Source organism: Pristiophorus japonicus, chromosome 3 (genome assembly GCF_044704955.1).
Source record: "Pristiophorus japonicus isolate sPriJap1 chromosome 3, sPriJap1.hap1, whole genome shotgun sequence".
NCBI classification, from domain to species: Eukaryota; Metazoa; Chordata; class Chondrichthyes; family Pristiophoridae; genus Pristiophorus; species Pristiophorus japonicus.
Window position 1 is genome coordinate 82,187,326 of NC_091979.1, and position 23,472 is coordinate 82,210,797.

General features: G+C 44.6%; 1 protein-coding gene across 1 annotated transcript in view; it reads left to right on the forward strand.

Moving 5' to 3' along the window:
• itgb5 (integrin, beta 5) overlaps positions 1-22,439 on the forward strand; it is a 188,928-nt gene extending 166,489 nt beyond the window's left edge. The window contains exons 12-15 of the mRNA XM_070875500.1: positions 3,260-3,360; positions 9,423-9,542; positions 13,512-13,678; positions 19,547-22,439. Coding sequence (XP_070731601.1) covers positions 3,260-3,360; positions 9,423-9,542; positions 13,512-13,678; positions 19,547-19,642 — 484 coding nt within the window. The 3' untranslated portion in view covers positions 19,643-22,439. The remainder of the gene's footprint in view (positions 1-3,259; positions 3,361-9,422; positions 9,543-13,511; positions 13,679-19,546) is intronic.
• The last annotated feature ends 1,033 nt before the right edge of the window (positions 22,440-23,472 follow it).

Consider the following 23,472-nt stretch of genomic DNA (forward strand, 5'->3'; position numbering starts at 1 on the left):
TTTGCTCCATATTTTGAGGCTGAACAATCAGCTTGGAATTCAGCAACATGCACAAAATATCATGAGATCTGTATGAAAAATAATAAATAGATGAGCTCACCTCCGTAAAACTTCCTTTGATCTGCTGTTCAGACTTGTTCGATCCAGTCCTCAAGGCCTGGAGCCTCACACTGGAGTTGACACTGGATAAATCGTACATCGCAGAAAAAGCAGCACTATTGTATCTTATGCATTTGCAATCTGATCCTGCTGTTGTACACGCTCCCTACACTGCTTTTGCTGGGATAAACTTATTTATACATTTGAGAAAGGTACCTCAAGGATGACATTGAGTGACATTAAGGACTTTTAGAAGTTTTCTTAATTTCACAGCTGCAATTGGAGATTTGAAAGGCAGTGCTTTCCCAGATTTCTTTTTCATGTATAGAGTTCAGAATAATTGAACATCGCCTTCAAATTTGACTGTGCATCAGCCAGAAGGCTGCACCACACCAAGCGATTCCCAGTACATGTCATGCCCAGTGAAGGGGTGAGGTCTGTCTTTCGGTTTTGCTCATTATATGTTAATGATAATAATAGCTATTTAAAAGTACTATACTACTGCATGGGAGTGAATTCCTCAGGGGTTATCCCGATTGGCCATTATAACTTAGGTAGAAGCCTATTTACCCACCACCACTTTCTCAGGGCAACTAGGGATGGGCAATAATTGCCAGCCATGCCAGCGACTCCAGCATCCTGAGAATAAATCTTAAAAAGCTTCTTGTGCTAAAATGTTAGATTTGCCTCAGCTGTCAGAAGATTTTGCTTTCAGTTTTAAAATTATGTCTCAAGCTTTGTGCGCTCTGAGTGGGTGTAGAAATAATATTTTGCTGATGCAGGTATCGTTACAGTCCACCTTGCATATTGAGGACTGGACTAATCACATAATCACCAAGGTAATATATTTTGGGGGAAAAAACAACTAATGCAGGTGTGCACTCAATAGAAAGGTGTGGATGAACAGGGAGACCTAGGATTGAATAACTAATTCCCTGGAAGTGTCAGAGCAAGCAAGTAAAGCTATAGTTACAGTAGTGCAATTTTGAGTGTCACGTTACAGAATGCCGTAGAGAGCGTGGATATATCATGGGGATACCATGGATGGGAAACTATAGTTAGGAGCAGAAACCTAAGATATAGAACTATTTTGCCTGGAGCAAAGAAGCCTAAGAAAATATTTTATACAAAGGTTTCTAAAATGATGAAAGGGTTTTGATTGGGCGAATAGGTAAAGACTGGTTCCTCTGGTTGTGGAGTCAATGACATGGGGAAAAAGATTGTCAGTAAGAGAAAGAAGAGAGGATAAAATATATTTCTTCGCAGAGAATTGTTAAATCATAGAATGCTTTGCCACAGAGAAAGGGCAAATTAACTTCAATGGAAAGAAAATCAGACAAGAGTGTAAAACTGGTTCGCTATCATCATTTTGCACGAGTAGGCCGGAAAGATTTCACCCATTTCTAGCACAGTGATAACAAATATACTGAGTCCTGTATATGACAGGGCAAGGATACAACCACTGAAACCAATGGTTCCTTACTAGAGAACAATAACAAGGACAAGGTTCCAGAAAGGAGGGATTTAACTGAATCTTTCATGTGTGCAAATAACTCAAACTGCTACAAAATTGGTGTCATAAGAACATAAGAATTAGGAGCAGGAGTAGGCCACATGGCCCCTCGAGTCTGCTCCACCATTCAATAAGATCATGGCTGATCTTCGGCCTCAACTCCACTTTCCTGCCCGATCCCCATATCCCTTGATTCATCGAGAGTCCAAAATTCTATCTATCTCAGCCTTGAATATACTCAGTGACTGACAGTGATCCACAGCCCTTTGGGGCAGAGAATTTCAAAGATTCACAATCCTCTGAGTGAAGAAATTCCTCCTCATCACAGCCTTAAAAGGCCGGCCCCTTAATCCTGAGACTGTGCACCCTAGTTCTAGACTCTACAACCAGGGGAAACAATCTCTCAGCATTGTGTCAGTGCGCATGGATAAATTTAAACATTATTAACATATCCAACACCTAAATAAGGGACTTCACATACTCACGAAGGTACGCATCGCTTATTACATCAATTTGCCCACGCACACAGAGACCAATACTTCGAGCTGAATTTTAACAGCCAAAAACAGGTGTGTTGGGGTCAGGTTAGATGTAAAAAAAAAATGTAATAGCAAACCCCACTCCACCCACTCACTTCCAGGTTTAATGTTCACTTAAATATTTTAATGATGCTGGCAGCCTCTGATTTAACCTGCTTTGCTTCAGGAAAGCCTCAGAAAACGTATAAGATTAAGAGGGGGCTTGATAAGGTGGATGCAGAGAAGATGTTTTCACTGATGGGGAGACTAGAACTAGAGGGCATGATCTTAGAATAAAGGGCCTCCCATTTAAAACAGAGATGAGGAAAATTTCTTCTCTCAGAGGGTTGTAAATCTGTGGAATTCGCTGCCTCAGAGAGCTGTGGAAGCTGGGACATTGAATATATTTAAGACAGAAATAGACAGTTTCTTAAACGATAAGGGAATAAGGGGTTATGTGGAGCGGGCAGGGACGTGGACCTGAGTCCATGATCAGATCAGCCATGATCTTATTGAATGGCGGAGCAGGCTCGAGTGGCCGTATGACCTACTCCTGTTCCTATTTCTTATGTTCTTATGAAACCCGGTAGCTGAAGGGAGGTGACCACAGCTTCAGTGTGAAGTGCCTTATAGCACTGCTTGTGGGCCAGGAGGAGCAAGGGTGCTTCCACACACCCCCGTACAAAGACCCCCAGGAGTGGGGATCGGACCCTCACACACCCTCCCCAGGGTCAGGGATCGAACCTTCCTGCTCCCGTGCCCTGCTTCAGAGTTCTCCCTTCCCGACTGGATTCTAAACCTGTTAATCATGCTGACTTCCAGGCGGGGAACTTGTCACAGAGAAAAGACGCACACCGTGGAGCCCAAAACTCCGCCCCCCCCCCCGCCAACGCAATCCGCCCCTGTAAAATATCCAGTCTCTAGTCTTCAATGTGTTTGATACCTGTGCTCTCACTCCACCAGAAAGACACTGGACGTAAAGTTTATCACCCAGAAAAGCTACTTCATTTTGAATGTTTGGGTAGAATGCAGTGCTTCGCAAAGATGTGTCTGACTGAAGAGTGACTTGCTTTATTTTTCATGTTGTGAAAGCAGAAAGAATAATTCTATGTTACTGTGTTTGTTGCAGGGAGTGTATTGAATGTAGATTGTTTAACTCAGGAAGACTGGCTGATAATCAGACCTGTCAAAAACTCTGCAAGGATGAGATTCTGACAGTGGACCTCCTCAGTAAGTGAATCCTTTTTTCATTCTAAAAAAAAATTAGTGTAATTACTTGTAAATGATGAAACCTAAATTCATTGATTGTAGAAGAATTCTCGACATTTGAATTACTTAAAAAATATCAAACGTTGCTGAGAATGATAAAATAACATATTTTGCATGGTGGGGCATCTGTCCATTTATGTCAATTCTTCTCATTATTTTGAATCCTTTTTTTAATAGTAAGTGGTCATAATAGAAACATAGAAACATAGAAAATAGGTGCAGGAGTAGGCCATTCGGCCCTTCTAGCCTGCACCGCCATTCAATGAGTTCATGGCTGAACATTCAACTTCAGTACCCCATTCCTGCTTTCTCGCCATACCCCTTGATCCCCCTAGTGGTAAGGACCTCATCTAACTCCTTTTTGAATATATTTAGTGAATTGGCCTCAACAACTTTCTGTGGTAGAGAATTCCACAGGTTCACCACTCTCTGGGTGAAGAAGTTCCTCCGCATCTCGGTCCTAAATGGCTTACCCCTTATCCTTAGACTGTGACCTCTGGTTCTGGACTTCCCCAACGTTGGGAACATTCTTCCTGCATCTAACCTGTCTAACCCCGTCAGAATTTTAAATCTTTCTATGAGGTCCCCTCTCATTCTTCTGAACTCCAGTGAATACAAGCCCAGTTGATCCAGTCTTTCTTGATAGGTCAGTCCCGCCATCCCGGGAATCAGTCTGGTGAACCTTCGCTGCACTTCCTCAATAGCAAGAATGTCCTTCCTCAGGTTAGGAGACCAAAACTGTACACAATACTCCAGGTGTGGCCTCACCAATGTCCTGTACAATTGTAGCAACACCTCCCTGCCCCTGTACTCAAATCCCCTTGCTATGAAGGCCAACATGCCATTTGCTTTCTTAACCGCCTGCTGCACCTGCATGCGAACCTTCAATGACTGATGTACCATGACACCCAGGTCTCTTTGCACCTCCCCTTTTCCTAATCTGTCACCATTCAGATAATAGTCTGTCTCTCTGTTTTTACCACCAAAGTGGATAACCTCACATTTATCCACATTATACTTCATCTGCCATGCATTTGCCCACTCACCTAACCTATCCAAGTCGCTCTGCAGCCTCACAGCATCCTCCTCGCAGCTCACACTGCCACCCAACTTAGTGTCATCCGCAAATTTGGAGATACTACATTTAATCCCCTCATCTAAATCATTAATGTACAGTGTAAACAGCTGGGGCCCCAGCACAGAACCTTGCGGTACCCCAATAGTCACTGCCTGCCATTCTGAAAAGTACCCATTTACTCCTACTCTTTGCTTCCTGTCTGACAACCAGTTCTCAATCCACGTCAGCACACTACTCCCAATCCCATGTGCTTTAACTTTGCACATCAATCTCTTGTGTGGGACCTTGTCGAACGCCTTCTGAAAGTCCAAATATACCACATCAACTGGTTCTCCCTTGTCCACTCTACTGGAAACATCCTCAAAAAATTCCAGAAGATTTGTCAAGCATGATTTCCCTTTCACAAATCCATGCTGACTTGGACCTATCATGTCACCTCTTTCCAAATGCACTACTATGACATCCTTAATAATTGATTCCATCATTTTACCCACTACCGATGTCAGGCTGACCGGTCTATAATTCCCTGTTTTCTCTCTCCCCCCTTTTTTAAAAAGTGGGGTTACATTGGCTACCCTCCACTCTATAGGAACTGATCCAGAGTCAATGGAATGTTGGAAAATGACTGTCAATGCATCCACTATTTCCAAGGCCACCTCCTTAAGTACTCTGGGATGCAGTCCATCAGGCCCTGGGGATTTATCGGCCTTCAATCCCATCAATTTCCCCAACACAATTTCCCGGCTAATAAGGATTTCCCTCAGTTCCTCCTCCTTACTAGACCCCCCGACCCCTTTTATAACCGGTAGGTTGTTTGTGTCCTCCTTTGTGAATACCGAACCAAAGTACTTGTTCAATTGGTCCGCCATTTCTTTGTTCCCCGTTATGACTTCCCCTGATTCTGACTGCAGGGGACCTACGTTTGTCTTTACTAACCTTTTTCTCTTTACATATCTATAGAAAGTTTTGCAATCCGTCTTAATGTTCCCTGCAAGCTTCTTCTCATACTCCATTTTCCCTGCCCTAATCAAACCCTTTGTCCTCCTCTGCTGAGTTCTAAATTTCTCCCAGTCCCCAGGTTTGCTGCTATTTCTGGCCAATTTGTATGCCACTTCCTTGGCTTTAATACTATCCCTGATTTCCCTTGATAGCCACGGTTGAGCCACCTTCCCTTTTTTATTTTTATGCCAGACAGGAATGTACAATTGTTGTAGTTCATCCATGCGGTCTCTAAATGTCTGCCATTGCCCATCCACAGTCAATCCCTTAAGTATCATTTGCCAATCCATCCCAGCCAATTCACGCCTCATACCTTCAAAGTTAGCCTTCTTTAAGTTCTGGACCATGGTCTCTGAATTAACTGTTTCATTCTCCATCCTAATGCAGAATTCCACCATATTATGGTCACTCTTCCCCAAGGGGCCTCGCACAACGAGCTTGCTAATTAATCCTCTCTCATTACATAACACCCAGTCTTAGATGGCCTCCCCCCTAGTTGGTTCCTCGACATATTGGTCTAAAAAACCATCCCTTATGCACTCCAGGAAATCCTCCTCCACCGTATTGCTTCCAGTTTGGTTAGCCCAATCTATGTGCATATTAAAGTCACCCATTATAACTGCTGCACCTTTATTGCATGCATCCCTAATTTCCTGTTTGATGCCCTCCCGAACATCACTACTACTGTTTGGAGGTCTGTACACAACTCCCACTAACGTTTTTTGCCCTTTGGCGTTCTGCAGTTCTACCCATATAGATTCCACATCATCCAAGCTAATGTCCTTCCTAACTATTGCATTAATCTCCTCCTTAACCAGCAATGCTACCCCACCTCCTTTTCCTTTTATTCTATCCTTCCTGAATGTTGAATACCCCTGGATGTTGAGTTCCCAGCCCTGATCATCCTGGAGCCACGTCTCCGTAATCCCAATCACATCATATTTGTTAACATCTATTTGCACAGTTAATTCATCCACCTTATTGCGGATACTCCTTGCATTAAGACACAAAGCCTTTAGGCTTGTTTTTTTAACACCCTCTGTCCTTTTAGAATTTTGCTGTACAATGGTCCTTTTTGTTCTTTGCCTTGGGTTTCTCTGCCCTCCACTTTTCCTCATCTCCTTTCTGTCTTTTGCTTTTGCCTCTTTTTTGTTTCCCTCTATCTCCCTGCATTGGTTCCCATCCCCCTGCCATATTAGTTTAACTCCTCCCCAACAGCACTAGCAAACACTCCCCCGTGGACATTGGTTCCGATTCTGCCCAGGTGCAGACCGTCCGGATTGTACTGGTCCCACCTCCCCCAGAACCGGTTCCAATGCCCCAGGAATTTGAATCCCTCCCTGCTGCACCATTGCTCAAGCCACGTATTCATCTGAGCTATCCTGCGATTCCTACTCTGACTAGCACGTGGCTCTGGTAGCAATCCCGAGATTACTACTTTTGAGGTCCTACTTTTTAATTTAGCTCCTAGCTCCTTAAATTTATTTCGTAGGACCTCATCCCTTTTTTTACCTATGTCGTTGGTACCAACGTGCACCACGACAACTGGCTGTTCTCCCTCCCTTTTTAGAATGTCCTGCACCCGCTCCGAGACATCCTTGACCCTTGCACCAGGGAGGCAACATACCATCCTGGAGTCTCGGTTGCGGCCGCAGAAACGCCTATCTATTCCCCTTACAATTGAATCCCCTATCACTATCGCTCCCCCACTCTTTTTCCTGCCCTCCTGTGCAACAGAGCCAGCCACGGTGCCATGAACTTGGCTGTTGCTGCCCTCTCCTGATGAGTCATCCCCCTCAACAGTACTCAAAGCAGTGTATCTGTTTTGCAGTGGGATGACCACAGGGGACCCCTGCACTACCTTCCTTGCACTACTCTTCCTGCTGGTCTTCCATTCCCTCGCTGGCTGTGGACCCTTCTCCTGCGGTAAGACCAACTCGCTCCACGTGCTACTCACGTCATTCTCAGCATCGTGGATGCTCCAGAGTGAATCCACCCTCAGCTCCAACTCCACAACGCGGACTGTCAGGAGCCGGAGGTGGATACACTTCCCGCACATGTAGTCGTCAGGGACACTGGTGTTGTCCCCGAGTTCCCACATGGTACAGGAGGAGCATATCACGTGATGAGGGGGCAACTGTTCTGGACAGGTTACTGAGCCCAGTGTTAACAATAATCCTTATTTAAACAAAGAGTCAAAACTCAACAGTAAAGGACAAATTCAAACATTTTATTGTCCAGGTATACACTTTAAATGTTGTGTGCAAAACTATATAATACTACAAGCCTGCTGAGAATGTCAATTAGAGCTGCAGCCATCAGTAAATGCAGATAGAAATGTAAATTAGCCAATTTTCCCTGTTGTAATGACAGCCGGTCCCACTTTTTTGCGAGTATTACGTGCTGCCACTTCTGCTTGGTGCTTGATGGGGAACAGCACTGGCTGTAAATGTAAATGGGAGAACAGTGCCTAGATGCCAGTACAGTGCTGCTCTTCTGAAACCAGTGTTGCAGTGCAAAATTGCATTATGTGTGAAAGCTATCACTTAATTTGAGTAAAATCTACTAGACTGCATCACTTCAAAAATATCACTATTAGTAGCCAAGGGAACAATACTTAACCAAGTGCCATCCTATCTAACACACCCTGAAGTGTCAACTTCAATTATCGACTCATATGACACACACTGTAAACCTTTGTTTTGCACTGCTCCTAATAACAATCTTCTTTGAGAGCCCTTAGGGGCAATATTCAAGTAATGCCCAAAATTGTTGCAAAGTGGTCAGATTGACTGCAAGTTTGTGATAGCGTGAGGCTCGAACCATTTTGAGACCCAGGTCTCATTAGCATCCCACCAGAGAGCGGGCTGGAATTTTTTGGAGGCATCCTTGCTGCTCCTGAGACAGCTAAAACGAAATTGAAAGCTTCCTGGACTGTGTTTTGAGCCGCCTCTCGTGGTCCCTTTAAGGACCACTGGTTAGACCATTGGTTAGACCACTCAACGCTTGATACAACTGTGCGGAGAGTGCATGATGCATTCTCTGCTCATTTGTACCTGAAATTTACAATCAAGATCCTATAACTGGCATAGGCTCCTGATCAGAAAATTGAAGAGACGGGGATGGGGGGCTGCTATTCATCCATTTACAGGCCTGCCTAAAAATTGCATCAGCTGCGCCTTGGGGTCCCAATGGGACGGTCAAGATTCAGCCCCCTCCCCCAACTTTCAATTGCTGGATGGCCATTTTTCAGATAAGAAACAGGTGGCTGGCAGCTGAAAATTGCCTCCCACCACTCCTCCACTTGATTTGGGAAACAGGAGCTACATTTAAGATGACATATTGGGAGCTCAGAAAAAACAAGAGGGAAGTTCAAAGGAGCACTGAGTAGTATTGAGACAAGAAATGTTGCAATGGGGACAGAGGTTAGAGGCTAGAAGAGAAAGAACAATTGCTTATCAGATGAAAAGCAATTTCTAATGAGAGATGTGCTGGAAGACCTCTTCCAGATTTGGGTAGTATTCAAGTCTTGGACCGGTTTGGACTTGTAGAGAATAAAGATTTGTTCAGATTAATTACTTGAAATAAGGTAAGCCAATAAGCTTAAATGAATAAACTAGTAATCATGTAATAGCATCTCTATCTTTTCCCTATGATTCATTGTTTTGTTGCACTTTCACCCAGTTAGGAAAGGAGAGGATGGGGTTTTGAAATCTGATCACAAATAAAGAGTAATTTTCATATACAAAAGCAAAATACTGAGGATGCTGGAAATATGAAATAAAAACAGAAAATGCTGGAAATACTCAGCAGGTCAGGTAGCATCTGTTTGGCTGTACACTTCACAGAAAACAGTGGTGCTTTTAGCCTGTCCCACTGTGTTGAAGTTGTAGAAATGAAGCTGGCTCTTACCACAGGGCTGAAGATTGTTCCTATTCTTTTTCAGAAACAGATGATCAGGATGCAGTTCTGTGTCTGTACAAAACCGAAAATGACTGTGTCATGAGATTTACTTACTCGGAACATGTCAGTGGAAAATCTGTCCTTACTGCTCTGAAGGAACCAGGTTAGTGTGTTTTCTCTTTTTTGTTAATTTTCTCTCTCTCTCTCTAAAGACTCACTCGTTTCCTCTCACTCATTCACACATACTTATGTTCTCACTCCCTCTATCGCTCAACACAGACCCCACATGCACCCTCACATGCATATGCTCACATCTTGTTTTCCCTCTGTCTTGCTGTCTCTCATGCTATTTTGTTATATTGAGCTTGCTGCTAAATAAGAAAGTAAGTCCTTCATTGTGGCAGACAGGTTTATCAACTATCTAGAATAAAAACTGAAAAAATAAAGTTAGATGTAAATTCATAGTGCATCACTACTGTAAAACGATATTTTAATATTCTCCTGTTTACTCATCTGACTCAGTTTTTCCTGTGATAGTGTTGGAGCAATGTCTTTTTTGTTATTCAGTTGTATTTGTAGCTCGCAAGCTGGTTCTTTGGATTCCCCCCCAGCATTTAATTTAAATTTTAAAAGCAATTTAATTATAGAATTATTAATACTCAGGGTTGTTGAATGCCACGGATGCAAATACTGACACATGATAAGGCACTAACACACAAATAGCCTCAATTCACATCTATTTGCTCAGCCAATTGTAGAACTCTTAACGTCTGAGTCAGAAAGTTGTGGGTTCAAACCCCACTTCATGATTTGAACACATCATCAAAATTGGCACTCCAGTGGAGTGCTGTCCTTTGATATTAAACTGAATGCACACCCATGTTTGGTGAATGTTAAAATTCCCATGGCACAACCAAATCCACAAAAAAATAGATTAATAGATTATTCACCTCAATGTTGTTCATCAGATCTTTCTGTGTATAAAAAAAAAAGGGGGAAGAAATTCGGGACACTTCCGCCTCCCGTTAGCGCCCGGGGTAGCTGGGGAGAGCTAACGGGGCACAAATAACTTTTCGACTGGACGTGGCACCGCTACCTATGCCCACAAAATTCCACAGGAGTTTAGCGGTGGCAGTAACCGGTTGCACCCCACTCCGTTGTCATCACTGTGTGCAGCGACCCATTTTCACCCCGGAGCGAAAATTCAGTCGTGCCCCCTGAATCTGCCGCAAGCAATAATTAAAGGGGAATGTATTAAAACAAAGAGGCCGACTTACCGGTTGCGGCCTTCTTCGTCCTCGATGATGGTTCTGTGCCGCGATCCTGTAACCCGGCACTCCGCTTGTGTACCGGGATGCTGCCATGGTACCCCCACTCCCTGGTGATCCAGGGATGGCTCCGTTTCCTGTCACAGAGTCGGCAGCTTGGCCAGGGGAGGGCCCTGTTTACGTGGTAGCGCTATGCGTCCCACCACGTAGCGCTGCGCCCTTCGCGGAGTCTTTCCGATCTGCTCCCGCCCCACTCAGCAATATTTTGCGCTCCACCTCTTCCCAGGGGCAGTAACCGAATATATATCGTGAGGTGGGACTTCCACGTCTCGTGCAAGAACTCTGTAAAAGCACAAAAACAAATGTTTGTGTTGAGCTCCAATGATGGAGAAAATCTCCCAACCCCAGCTCCTTCACCAATTTACGTTCAGGTTCCTAACTTCCTCTCCCCTGATCTTCCGTCTATCAGAATACCATTGCCTCTGTTTACCTACTCAACAACTCCTCGCTTTGTCTTTGATGCCCTCATCTCTGCCAAATTGACTCACTATCTTACCAAATGACTTATTGTTTCCCATCCCTGCTGCTCCCCCGGGGTACAATTTCTGCCTTTATTCCCTAAAGTCAGAGAGCTGCAGAGTTCAGCACACTTGGTACATGACTCACATCATCCACTGACCTCCCTCTTCATAGTTCAAATCCTCCTACTACTCCAGGATCACCCTGAAGGTAAGGATAATCCATGACTCATTTACCCCATGACAAATCACCTCACAAAAGCCCTTTCCCTGCCTTCTCTATCTTCAGCTGCATTAAGTGCAAATCGCTTTTTGTCTCCAAGATTGAGCTGATCCACCCAGCTATCTCCACCTCCTTCTCTTTCCCTCATCCGCCCCCTTGTATCTGACTTTTCTATAGCCCCTCGTTCACCTCAGCTTTGACCACTCCTTCATTACTCCTTCAATCTCCTTCCCACCTGATTTCTGGCCACACAGTCACCTTCTCATCCAAAACCTGACCCCTTAGTTACCCTTCCTAGTTCCTGTGTTTGCCAACATTCCTCCCTGGCACTATTCCTCTACCTTTTTAACAACTGCAATTATTGCTCTTCATCATTGTCCATCCTCTTCAATTGCTATACCATCTCTAACTTGCTATTCCTGTCCTTCTCATCAATACTAAGCTCCATACCTGCCTCCCAACTAACTCATTTTGAATTCCTCTTGTCCAGTTTCCAAAGTATGGCGATCGCCCTGTCAAATTCACCATTGGCATCCTCTGTTACTACTTTATCCTTCCTTGTCTTCCTCGATATCTCCATGGTATGCCACACCATCCTCCTCCATTGAACTGCCCTTGTGAGGTTCTGACTCATATTTTTCCCAACTCAGCAGGCATATGTTCAACAATGACTCTTTGTCCTGCTCCTCCAAAATCACCTCGAGCGATCTAACCACTTTGGCTTCTTCCCCTTCATCTTTGACATGCTGCCCCTCATTGACATCATCTGTAGGCATATGGGTCACCTTCCATATTAATGCTGGCAATACCCAGCTCAACCACTCTCACTACTTCCCCACACCCATAACAATCTGTGCTGTCAGACTACCTGTCTGATATTAAGTTGTGGATCAGGCAGTATTTTATCTAATTAAATAATGGAAAGACTAAAGCCATTGGGGCCAAAATTTCCCCTTTCTATAAGGCCCGTGGCTGCCTGAAAGCGGCGGCCGCGAATCGGTGCGGAGTAGTCGTCACGGAGGGGCCGCCATGTTTGATATTTCCCTCCTTTAGTTTTCGAGCAGTGTACAGGACCACCCCGACCATTTACCCGCCCGTCGTACAAGCACCGACCCCTAACCGACCAGCGGCGACCCCGTTCCAAAATTGTCCCGCAGGAAATTCCCCCGCGGGAGCCGGTCGGTGACACCTTTCTGTGGCTTGGAGACGCGGCTGCCCTTGAATGGGAGGTGGCGCTACCGGCCACTCCATGTTTTTTTTTCGGCCAACTGCCAGGTCAGGCCGACAATTATGCCCACGGGTTCGGCCGGGCCACCACCGGGCTGCCTGGCACTCACTCTTGGGTGCCAGGCCGCTGACCCGGCCAAAACTCTCCCTTGTGGCCCAGTGTTTGCCACTAAAGTGGCTGCAGAGTTCGCAGCGGTCATCCCCTTTAATTAAAGGGGAGGGACGTTAACACGCGCCAGCACACTGATGACTTGTAGTGGCCGCCACTCCTACCCACCCCCACTTCCGCCCCGCTATTGACATCTACTCCGATCCAACCGCTCTTCTACCCCGCTCCAAAAAAATGTCTCCGGATTGACCGTCCCATGCATTGGGACGGATGGAACCCTTCAAGATCGGTAGATGCGCCCTGTTTCGAGCGGAGGGCAATTTCGGCCCCATTGTTTTTAGTCCATGCCTAAAGCTCTGCTTTCTTGCCACTGACTCCATCCTGGCTACCTGCTGAGGCTGAATGATCTTGTACACAGTCATGTTTGACCCAGAGCTGAGCTTCAAACCCCATACTTTTCCATCATTAAATCCACTTCCACCTTTGAAGTCCATTTCTTCAGCAATCCCTCGGTCACCTCTCTTAACTCCCTCACGAAGAATCGGCATCCGCTCCTTTAATACTTTGTGAAACAGCTTGGGAGGTTTAACAATGTCAAAGATGCCAAATAAGGGCAAGTTGTAGGTTTTTAAATATTTGTCAGTGGCAATAATACTTTGTAGGGAGGTATTTTGAAAATAAAATGAAGTGGCAATTGCATGGTACTGGAATTTGAATTCTGCATTTGCGGAATGAGCTAGACCAATTCATCAGTCCTTTTATTTACTAACTTGTTCTCATTTTACAGAATGTGCGAGTGAAACCGATCCAGTAACTGTACTGTTAGCAGTGGTTGGCAGTATTTTGGCAGTGGGCATTGCCTTGCTTGCCATTTGGAAACTCATTGTCACTATTCACGATAGGCGAGAATTTGCCAGATTTCAAAACGAGCGGTCCAGAGCCCGATATGAGATGGTAAGATTTTTATTTAGCTTTGTTTTCTGTGAGATGGATAATTGCTAGAGAAATTAATGAGCCAATAATACATAGGCGGGCACTGTGTGCTTTCGAGCACAGATGCCTGAGTTCAACAATGCACCTGAAACACTCGCAAGCGAAGAACACCATGAGCCTGCAGACAAGCTTTGCATTAGGTTCACTTGGCTCTCAACCTTGCAGTAAATGAGATATGTATGGCATTACAGAGAGTTTCAGCATCAGTCCAGATCCACAGTGTCCTTTTCGAGCAGGCCTCATTGTGTTTTTAATGTGTATAATGTCAGCCATTGCTGCCTAGTGCTGCCCTTGACACTACAGGTTTTCTAGCACCAGTACTTCCCTAGTGCCCCCCAAACCTTTTTCCCCCTCTCCTGTGCCTGGTGCCCCACCCCACGTCAAGCATGTGCCCGGCACACAATGGGCAGTCAGCAACCAGCAGTCATGAGAGAAGTGCCCAGAGTACCGGAGAATTAAGCAAGTTTTGCTTTGCTTTACCTGGTGAAATCGGCATATTTGTGCACAGAGGCATTGGCGTGCTGCAGGGGACACAGTATCAGCCCCTTTATAATCCCAATAATATTAAGAATTGTTAAATTATTCCTATCTGTAATTATACAAATGGTCTTGGACTGTCTTTGAAGCAACGATTTAAAGTTTGTGAAATAAATAATAAGCTTGAAGTGGTCTTTATAAAGTGTGTGAGAACACCCAGGGTTACTTGATCACAAAATCTCCCTTCTGGAGAAACACCAAGCCATCATTCTTGTTTCCGCATGCTTTGTCAAAATTGGGAACCTGTTGCATTGTGTCCCATAACTCATTGGCACAGGGCTGCACTATATGTGTGAACCTTCAGAGCTGAGAAAACAGATTCTGACAGTCTTCTGCCATAACTCTGGTGGTAGACCAATAAAACGTGTCATAAAACAACCTGGTTGTGCCAGATCGCCACTGTCTGAGATTTTTCAGACGTCCCTGGTAAGTGGGTGGTAGCACTGCCTGCCCCTTATGGGGCAAATAGTGTCTAAGACCAGAGCCAGGGGAAGGGACTCCCTGCAGCAGGAGTTTCCACTTGCCTGACTCAGTTGTGACCCAGTGTATTACAGGGTACTGGAAGCAGGTACGCTAAGTAAAGATATGTGAAAGTGGTGTCCAGGCCAGGGAAACAAACCTCCAAAAAGTGGTAATACCCTTTTTTTTTATTTTCTGGATTGCCCCCCCCCCATCAGCAGGGGCTGAAGAGGACATGGCTGGAATATTAAGGAAGGCCTGGCACTCATCACTGACAGGCAGATTTTCCAGTTGCATGGGACAGGTGGGCACCAGAAATGTGGCCAAAGTGCGAATGCTCCCACCTGCTTCATGTGATGTCGCTGTCCTCCCGGTGACCACACAAATTTCAGTGGGGTCAGCGCCGAAGGGCACTAGTGGGAACTATCCAACGTTAACTGCCAAGACCATGTCCTGAGTATTTTGGGGGCCTTAATGTATAGTTAATAAATCAATTCTGGTAAGTACAATGAGGTTTATGGTAAAGGTGGGATTCTAAAATTGAACGTAGAAGTTTAAAAATCAATTGTGATTGAAACCCATGGTGATGACATTGTAAGAAATTCTGGTAGCACTATTGAATTAGTCTTGTGCAGAATAATGTCTGATATTCTGCTGCCATTAGTGTTATGAGGGCAAACATGCTGAATATAATTTTCTAATTTTAAACATTCTGGACTTTGCACATGTAACTGAGCCGTGTGTATCTAATACTTTGAACAAATATTCCCAAACAATAGGCTTCCTATTAACTGGAATGCAAAGTGGAGTTTTCCCCAGGCAGGGGTGGTTATGATACTTTGGGTGTAACTGAACATTGTTTACTATCTTTAGTTATTACCTAAATTTAAGGTATAAAATTCCTCTGCGTACCAGTCAGCTTCTTATAATACTGTGTCGTGGCCCCATTTATGTTTCATATGAAAGTACAAAATAATGGATCAGTGATCCCTCACCTTAGAATTCTTTTCCCTGTTCCAGCTCCCCAGATCTTTTTAAGTTTCCTCAGCTGAGAATTTATTTCACTGAAAATTACTTAATGGATATTTTCCTCAAATTTATAAAGTCCGATGAAAATATAAGATGCTTGTTGATTTAGACAGGTGTTAGTAAAACCAGGTGGTGGGCACAAGATAGATACTGATGAAGGGCACTCCCTGCACCTTAGCTCATTTATCCAGAGACAACACTTAGATTCTTTTCAACATAACATCTAACTGCTCAGTGAGCCTAAGATTTTCTTCACCAGCACCTGATCCAGAGGATTTTCCAGTGTTAATCACTCTTTGCATGAAAAATTTCTTATTGACATTTGTCCTTTAATTATATTTAGTTGTTGCAGTGTCCTGGTGCACTTGAAAATTGTGCACTAGATTAACCTTATCTGTGACATTTAATAACTTATGTACTTCTATAACGTCCCCTCTCGGCTGCCTTCATTCATTGCCGGATAGTTTCTCTGCTTTTTTCTCACATTTCAATCTTTTGATGCTAGTAATAAGCTTTGTAGTTCTTCTCTATACCACCGCCAACGTTTCTTTTGGCAACAAAACAGAAAATAGAGAGTAGGGGTTAAGGGCATTTACTCAAACTGGCAAAAGGTGGGAAGTGGTGTTCCACTGGGATTAGTGCCGGCACTGCTGTTCACAATTTACATCAACTGACTCCAGAATCAGAAATACAAATAACAAAATTTGTGGACAACATCAAATTGGGGAGTATAGTTAATACAAAGGAAGAATGCGACAACTAAAAACAACAACATTGGGCTGGATTTTAGGTTTTCTGTTTTCGGAGGCGGGGTGGGAAAGTTACCGGCCGGGAATAGGTTGCACTTTAGTAAGGAAGTTTGGGCATCTGGGCCCTGCGTCAGCATGCGCAGCACGAATGGAGGCATTGTACAACTTTCGAGGCGCAAAAATGGGAAACTCACGAACTAAAGTGCCGGCTGTGTGCACTCCGAATGAGGCCTTGGGGAGGGTGGGGGAGGGGGTACCTTTAAAGAAAAACCCACAAAAACATTCCTAAAAAAAATTGCCCACACCACCACAATACAAATCACAAAAAAAATGAAAAGAACAAACACTCGCACTTACCTTTACAGCAATTTAACTTCATCACCGTCGCCAGCATAACTGGACCACTCTGGTTTCCCAGGCGATCATTCCGAGGCGCGATTCCAGGCGGACGGGTCGGGTGCGAGTCAAAACTCAGACGGTGTTGCAATGAGAGGCGTTGCAAACCTGGCGCAGATCTTCCCGACAATGCTGCTAAGTGTCGCGCAAAACCCGACCCGAGGATCGCGACCGGATGCAGGAGACCACATCGCTCCCGTGCGAAACACGGACGGGAAAATTTAGCCCCTTGTATTTATATAGCGCCTTTAACATAGTGAAATGTCCCAAGGCACTTCACAGGAATATTATGAGACAAAAAATTTGACACCGAGCCGCATAAGGAGAAATTAGGGCAGGTGACCAAAAGCTTGGTCAAAGAGGTAGGTTTTTCAGGAGCGTCTTGAAGGAGGAAAGAGAGGCGGAGAGGTTTAGGCAGGGAGCTTAGGGCCTAGGCAACAGAAAGCACGACCACCAATGGTTGAGCGATTATAATCAGCGATGCTCAAGAGGGCAGAATTAGAGAAGCGCAGACATCTCCGGGGGGGTTGTGGGGCTGGAGGAGATTACAGAGATAGGGAGGGGGAGAGGCCAAAGAGGGATTTGAAAACAAAGATGAGAATTTTGAAATCAAGGCGTTGTTTAACCGGGAGCCAATATAGGTCAGCGAGTACAGAGCTGATGGGTGAGCGGGACTTGGTGCGAGTTAGGACATGGGCAGCCGAGTTTCGGATCACTTTTAGTTTACGTAGGGTAGAATGTGGGAGGCCAGCCAGGAGTACGTTGGAGTAGTCAAGTCTAGAGGTAACAAAGGCATGCATGGATGAGCTGAGGCTAGGGTGCAGACAGGCGATGTTACGGAGGTGGAAATAGGCGGTCTTAGTTATGCTGCGGACATGTTGGTGAAAGTTCATTTCAGGGTCAAATATGACACCAAAGTTACAACAGTTTGGTTCAGGCTCAGGTCGAAGTTGGGGAGAGGAATGGAGTCAGTGGTGGGGACAAAAAAACACTTGGTTCGATCTTCCTAAAATTCTGTTGGAGAAACTTTCTGCTCATTTAGAACTGGATGTCGGACAAGCAGCCTGACAATTTAGAGACCGTGGAGGGGTCGAAAGATGTAGTGAGGTAGAGCTGGGTGACATCAGCGTACATGTGAAAACTGACACTGTGTTTTCGGATGATGTCACAAGGGGCAACGTGTAGATGAGAAATAGGAGGGGGCCAAGGATAGATCCTCGGGGGACATCAGAGGTAACAATGCGGGGCAGGACGAGAAGCCGTTGCAGGTGATTCTTTGGCTACGATTAGATAGATAAGAATGGAACCAGGCAAGTGCAGTCCCACCCAACTGGACAACGGTGGAGAGGAGTTGGAGAGGATAGCATGGTCAACTGAGTCAAAGGCTGCAGACAAGTCAATAAAAATGCAAGAAGACTTGCAGAATGGGTGTTTAATTGGCAAATTAATTTCAATATAGATGAGTGTGCGGTGGTGCATTTTGGTAGGAAGAGTAAGGAGGCCACATACTGCTTGAATAATAAGAGTGTAAATGGGGTAGAGTAGCAAAGGGATCTAGGGGTACAGATACACAAATCACTAAACGTAGCAATGCAGGTTAATAAGTACTAGGGTTCATTTTTAGAGGGATAGAATTGAAAAGCAGGGAAGTCATGTTAAACTTGTATAGAACCTTCATTAACTCATACTTGTAGTACTGTGCACAGTTCTGGTCTCCATACTTTAAAAAGGCTACAAGTAGGTGCAAAAAAGATTCACAAGGATGATACCAGAACTGAGGTTATAACTATCAGGGAAGACTGAACAGGCCGCAGCTCTTTGCCCTAGAAAAGAGAAGACTGAAGGGTGCTCTGATAGAGGTCTTTAAGATAATGAAGGGGTTTGATAGGGTAGACGTAGAGAAGCTGTTTCCTTTTGTGGGGAGATCAAAATTAGAGCCCATAAATATAAGATAGCACTAATAAATCCAATAGGGAATTCAAGGGAAACGTCTTTACCCAAAGATTGGTAAGGATGTGAAAAGTGCTACCACAATGCGTTGTTGAGGCAAATAGCATAGATGCATTAAAGGGGAAGCTAGATAAGCACATGAGGGAGAAAGGAACATAAGTGTCTGCTGATAGGGTTAGATGAAGAGGGGTGTGAGGAGGCTCATGTTGTTAACTTAAATGCCATGTCTAATATTGCCCAGATTCTTTTTTGTATCACCATTAGCGATTTCTGCCCCATATGTAGTATACTTGTGACATACAATCTGTATTGCATTTCATCTGCCACTGATTTGTCGATTTATTTAAGAGATAGTGGGCCTAAGTTTCGATTTCTGCCCAAAGCTGGCATCGGGAGGCTACTACCATTTTCAGCTTGCACCAGCGAGCTGTCGGCGCCAAACGGGGTCAGTGGGGCTCGAATGGTCCGGCAGCAGGCCAAATGTTTTTGTGGACCGAGGAGCAGCAAGAGCGCTCCTCCCAGCCCATAAAACTTAACATTTCCTTGGCCTTGAAATGACTGGTTGGGTGATAATCTGATGCCCGGCAATTGAAAGTCACCACACTAAATGCAGTTACACCCGTGCTTTTTTATTTAGTTGTTCGTGGTTTTAGTGAAAAAAACTGTACAGAATTCTCAGTGCTAAACCTCACTTTGCTTTTCTTTTCAGGCAACCAACCCACTGTACCGACCAGCCATAACCACTCATACTGTGGAAATTCTTTCAACAATGCATAACAAATCTTACAATGGTATAGTTGACTGAATTGGGAGAGTAACTGCAGTGGTAACTGTGCCATTGATTGGATCCTGACTGGGATTGCATTACTGAATCTAGCAACTGGAAACTCTGCCTTTCTTCCTCGGGCAGACTAAAATCTGGAAGCAAGACTGAAATTATTGCATTGTGCACCAACACAAGACTTGGTACTAGGCATCTGCCTGATTTAGAGAAAACAACTTAGAAGTATGTGCTTTGGACTATTGACTATTGTTCTTGGAGAAGAAACCATTTCATTGGGTTTATTGCTTAGTTATGGGATGATGGAGATTCAAATTGCAACCTTTTTCAGGGCAGGTAACTTTTACAAAAAAACACATGTTTTCGCATGATGTGAAAATTATAAAGCTTGGGATTATTACAGCTATATTTTATGACAAAGTTGGTTACATTAATCCCGTGATAAATATTTTTTTAGCATAACAAAACTATCAAGTAATTAATGCTAGCATGATACCCCAGAATTGAGCAGAAATAGGCATTTTTAATATACCTATACCTACTTCAACAGAAATATAATCCAAAATGTTGCTTGAACCATATAGGCACCATAAATTTAATTGTAAAGATACAGGGGTAGATTTTCACTGGCACCACTGGCATAAAACAGGGCAGTAATGCCCTAAAATGGTGGAGGAAACCGTAAAACTTACCGCCCCATTACTACTTCACATCCGGTTGACATCAGCTTTGGACAGAAGCACCCCCTGCCTGAGTCGGGCTGTAAACCCTTTTAATATGCAAGGGTTTGATGTTATACCCCAATTGTCATTTTCATCATCATCATAGGCAGTCCCTCGGAATCGAGGAAGACTTGCTTCCACTCCTGAAGTGAGTTCTTTGGTGGCTGAACAGTCCGATACGAGAGCCACAGACTCTGTCACAGGTGGGACAGATAGTCGTTGAGGGAAGAGGTGGGTGGGACTGGTTTGCCGCACACTCCTTCCGCTGCTTGCGCTTGATTTCTGCATGCTCTCGGTGTTGAGACTCGAGGTGCTCAGCACCCTCTCGGATGCACTTCCTCCACTTAGGACAGTCTTGGGCCAGGGACTCCCAGGTGTCAGAGGGGATGTCGCACTTTATCAGGGAGGCTTTGAGGGTGTCCTTGTAACGTTTTCGCTGCCCACCTTTGGCTCGTTTGCCGTGAAGGAGCTCCGAGTAGAACACTTGCTTTGGGAATCTCATGTCTGGCATGCGAACTACGTGGCCTGCCCAGCAGAGCTGATCGAGTGTGGTCAGTGCTTCAATGCTGGGGATGTTAGCGTGGACGAGGACACTGATGTTGGTGCGACTGTCCTTCCAGGGGATTTGTAGGATCTTGCGGAGACATCGTTGGTGGTATCTCTCCAGCGACTTGAGGTGTCTGTTGTACATGGTCCATGTCTCTGAGCCATACCGGAGGGAGGTATTACTACAATCCTGTAGACCTTGAGCTTGGTGGCCGAGGAGCTCCTCCCAGAGTCATAATGCGGATTTCGTCCCATACTGGGCACAATGGACATGATCTTTGCAGCGCGACAGCTACAGGAAAAATGCTGGGAACAGCGGCAGCCCTTATACATGGCCTCCTTCAACCTTACAAAGGCCTTTGACGCTGTCAACCGCGAGGGTCTATGGAGCGTACTCCTCCGTTTCAGATGCCCCAAAAAGCTCGTCAACAATCCTCCGCCTGCTCCACGACGACATGCAGGCCGTGATCCTTACCAATGGATCCATCACAGACCCAATCCATATCTGGACCGGGCTCAACAGGGCTGCGTCATCGCCCCAACACTCTTCTCAATCTTTCTCGCCGCCATGCTCCACCTCACAGTCAGCAAGCTCCCCGCTGGAGTGGAACTAAACTACAAAACCAGTGGGAACCTGTTCAACCTGCGCCGTCTCCAGGCCAGGTCCAAGACCACCGCAACCTCTGTCTTCGAGCTAGAGGTTGCATCTGCGCACACACAGAGGCTGAACTCCAGGACGTAGTCGACGTATTTACTGAGGCATACGAAAGCATGGGCCTTACGCTAAACATCCGTAAGACAAAGGTCCTCCACCAGCCTGTCCTCACCGCACAGCACTGTCCCCCAGTCATCAAGATCCATAGCGCGGCCCTGGACACAGTCGACCACTTAATTTATTTTTGTAGGGCTGGGAGAAGCAGAAGTGCTCCTCTGTGCTCTGCAGAAACGATCTGGGCCGCTGCTCGGAGCCAGTGGGCTATCCCGGGATGTTTAACAAGCTCCAGCACTCAAAATGGACTGGGCCTCCTGGACAGCCAGCAGCCCAAAGCCACCCACAGTTATAATCTACCCACTGTGCCATGACTGTTGTTTTCTAATTGGCTATACTAGGCTATTGATGCAAAATACCAACACTATGTAATTTTATACTAGCTGAAGAGTTTGTAGATTTTTATTCACTGCTGCCCTTAGTACAATATTTTCTGTGAGTTTTGTGAAAAGTTGCTGATTGTGTCAGCATTCTGGCATTAATGTCAGAGTTACATTGTTTGGTTCTTTTACACATGAGGAACTGCATGAGTAGCACTATGCTATTAAACTGCCCTGGAAGAGGTTACATAATGGTGACATGAACTACCTTGGACTTTTTGAACCATTTTTGTAATCCAGTTATGGAGCGTTTTGTATTTGTAAAGTCAATTTAGCACAGAGAATTGCACTTTCAAAAAATATTGCAGTTCATCAACTGGACATAAGTAATACAATGTTGAGGTCCAAATCTCTATGATCTTACAATCCTACAATCTCTCCTTATATAAATGTACCTTCTATAACCTAATGCTATTTATTGGTTGGAACAACTCGTGTTAATGTGGTACAGGTCATACAGTAGTTTGACCATTGACATAGCATAAATAAATAGGTTTATTTTTAGGGAATGTTAAAGTTGCAAAAGAGAAGAAAGAAAAACTTGCATTTCTATAGCGCCTTTCGCAACCACCGGATGTCCCAAAGCGTTTTACAGCCAAAGTACTTTTTGAAGTGTAGTCACTGTTGTAATATAGGAAATGCGGCAGCCAATTTGCACATAGCAAGATTCCACAAACAGCAATATGATAATGACAAGATAATATGTTTTTGTTATGTTGATTGAGGAATAAATATTGGCCAGGACACCGGCGATAACTCCCCTGCTATTCTTCGAAATAATGCCATGGGATCTTTAATGTCCACTAGAGAGCAGATAGGACCTCAGTTTAACATCTCATCCAAAAGACGGCAGCTCTGGATAGTACAGTACTCCCTCAGCACTGCACTGGAGTGTTGTCTAGATTTTTGTGCTCAAGTCTCTGGAGTGGGACTTGAACCCACAATCTTCATGACTCAGAGAATTAGTAATTCTCTTTTGCCAGGCCTAACTAAAGATGCCTAAGAAAGAAATTCATGGCTTAAGCTAACCTTTACCCCATGAGAACAGTGGTCATTGTTAAATATAGTCAATTTTCTATGTTATTTGGCAGGGTATTTGGTTCCTGTTGATTCTAATGTGCCACATCCTCACTGACTGCATAACTGCTGCACAATTGATGGCACACAACCTGAAAATAAGCCGTTTCAATTTAAAACATGAAATATAATTAAAAGCTCCTTCTGTAATCTAAATACATTTATAATCTACTTGAAAGCCCTTTGTAAATCTACTTGAAAGCACTTTGTAAACAAGAAAAAGCTTGGGGGCAAGTTGATAAACCTGTATTAAATATAGTCATATGGATCCTAGGTTTTATAAATAGGAGCATGAGGGTAATTTTTCTATGTTATTGCCCATGGTGAGGCACCTCAGTCACCAGCTCATATTGCCTGATA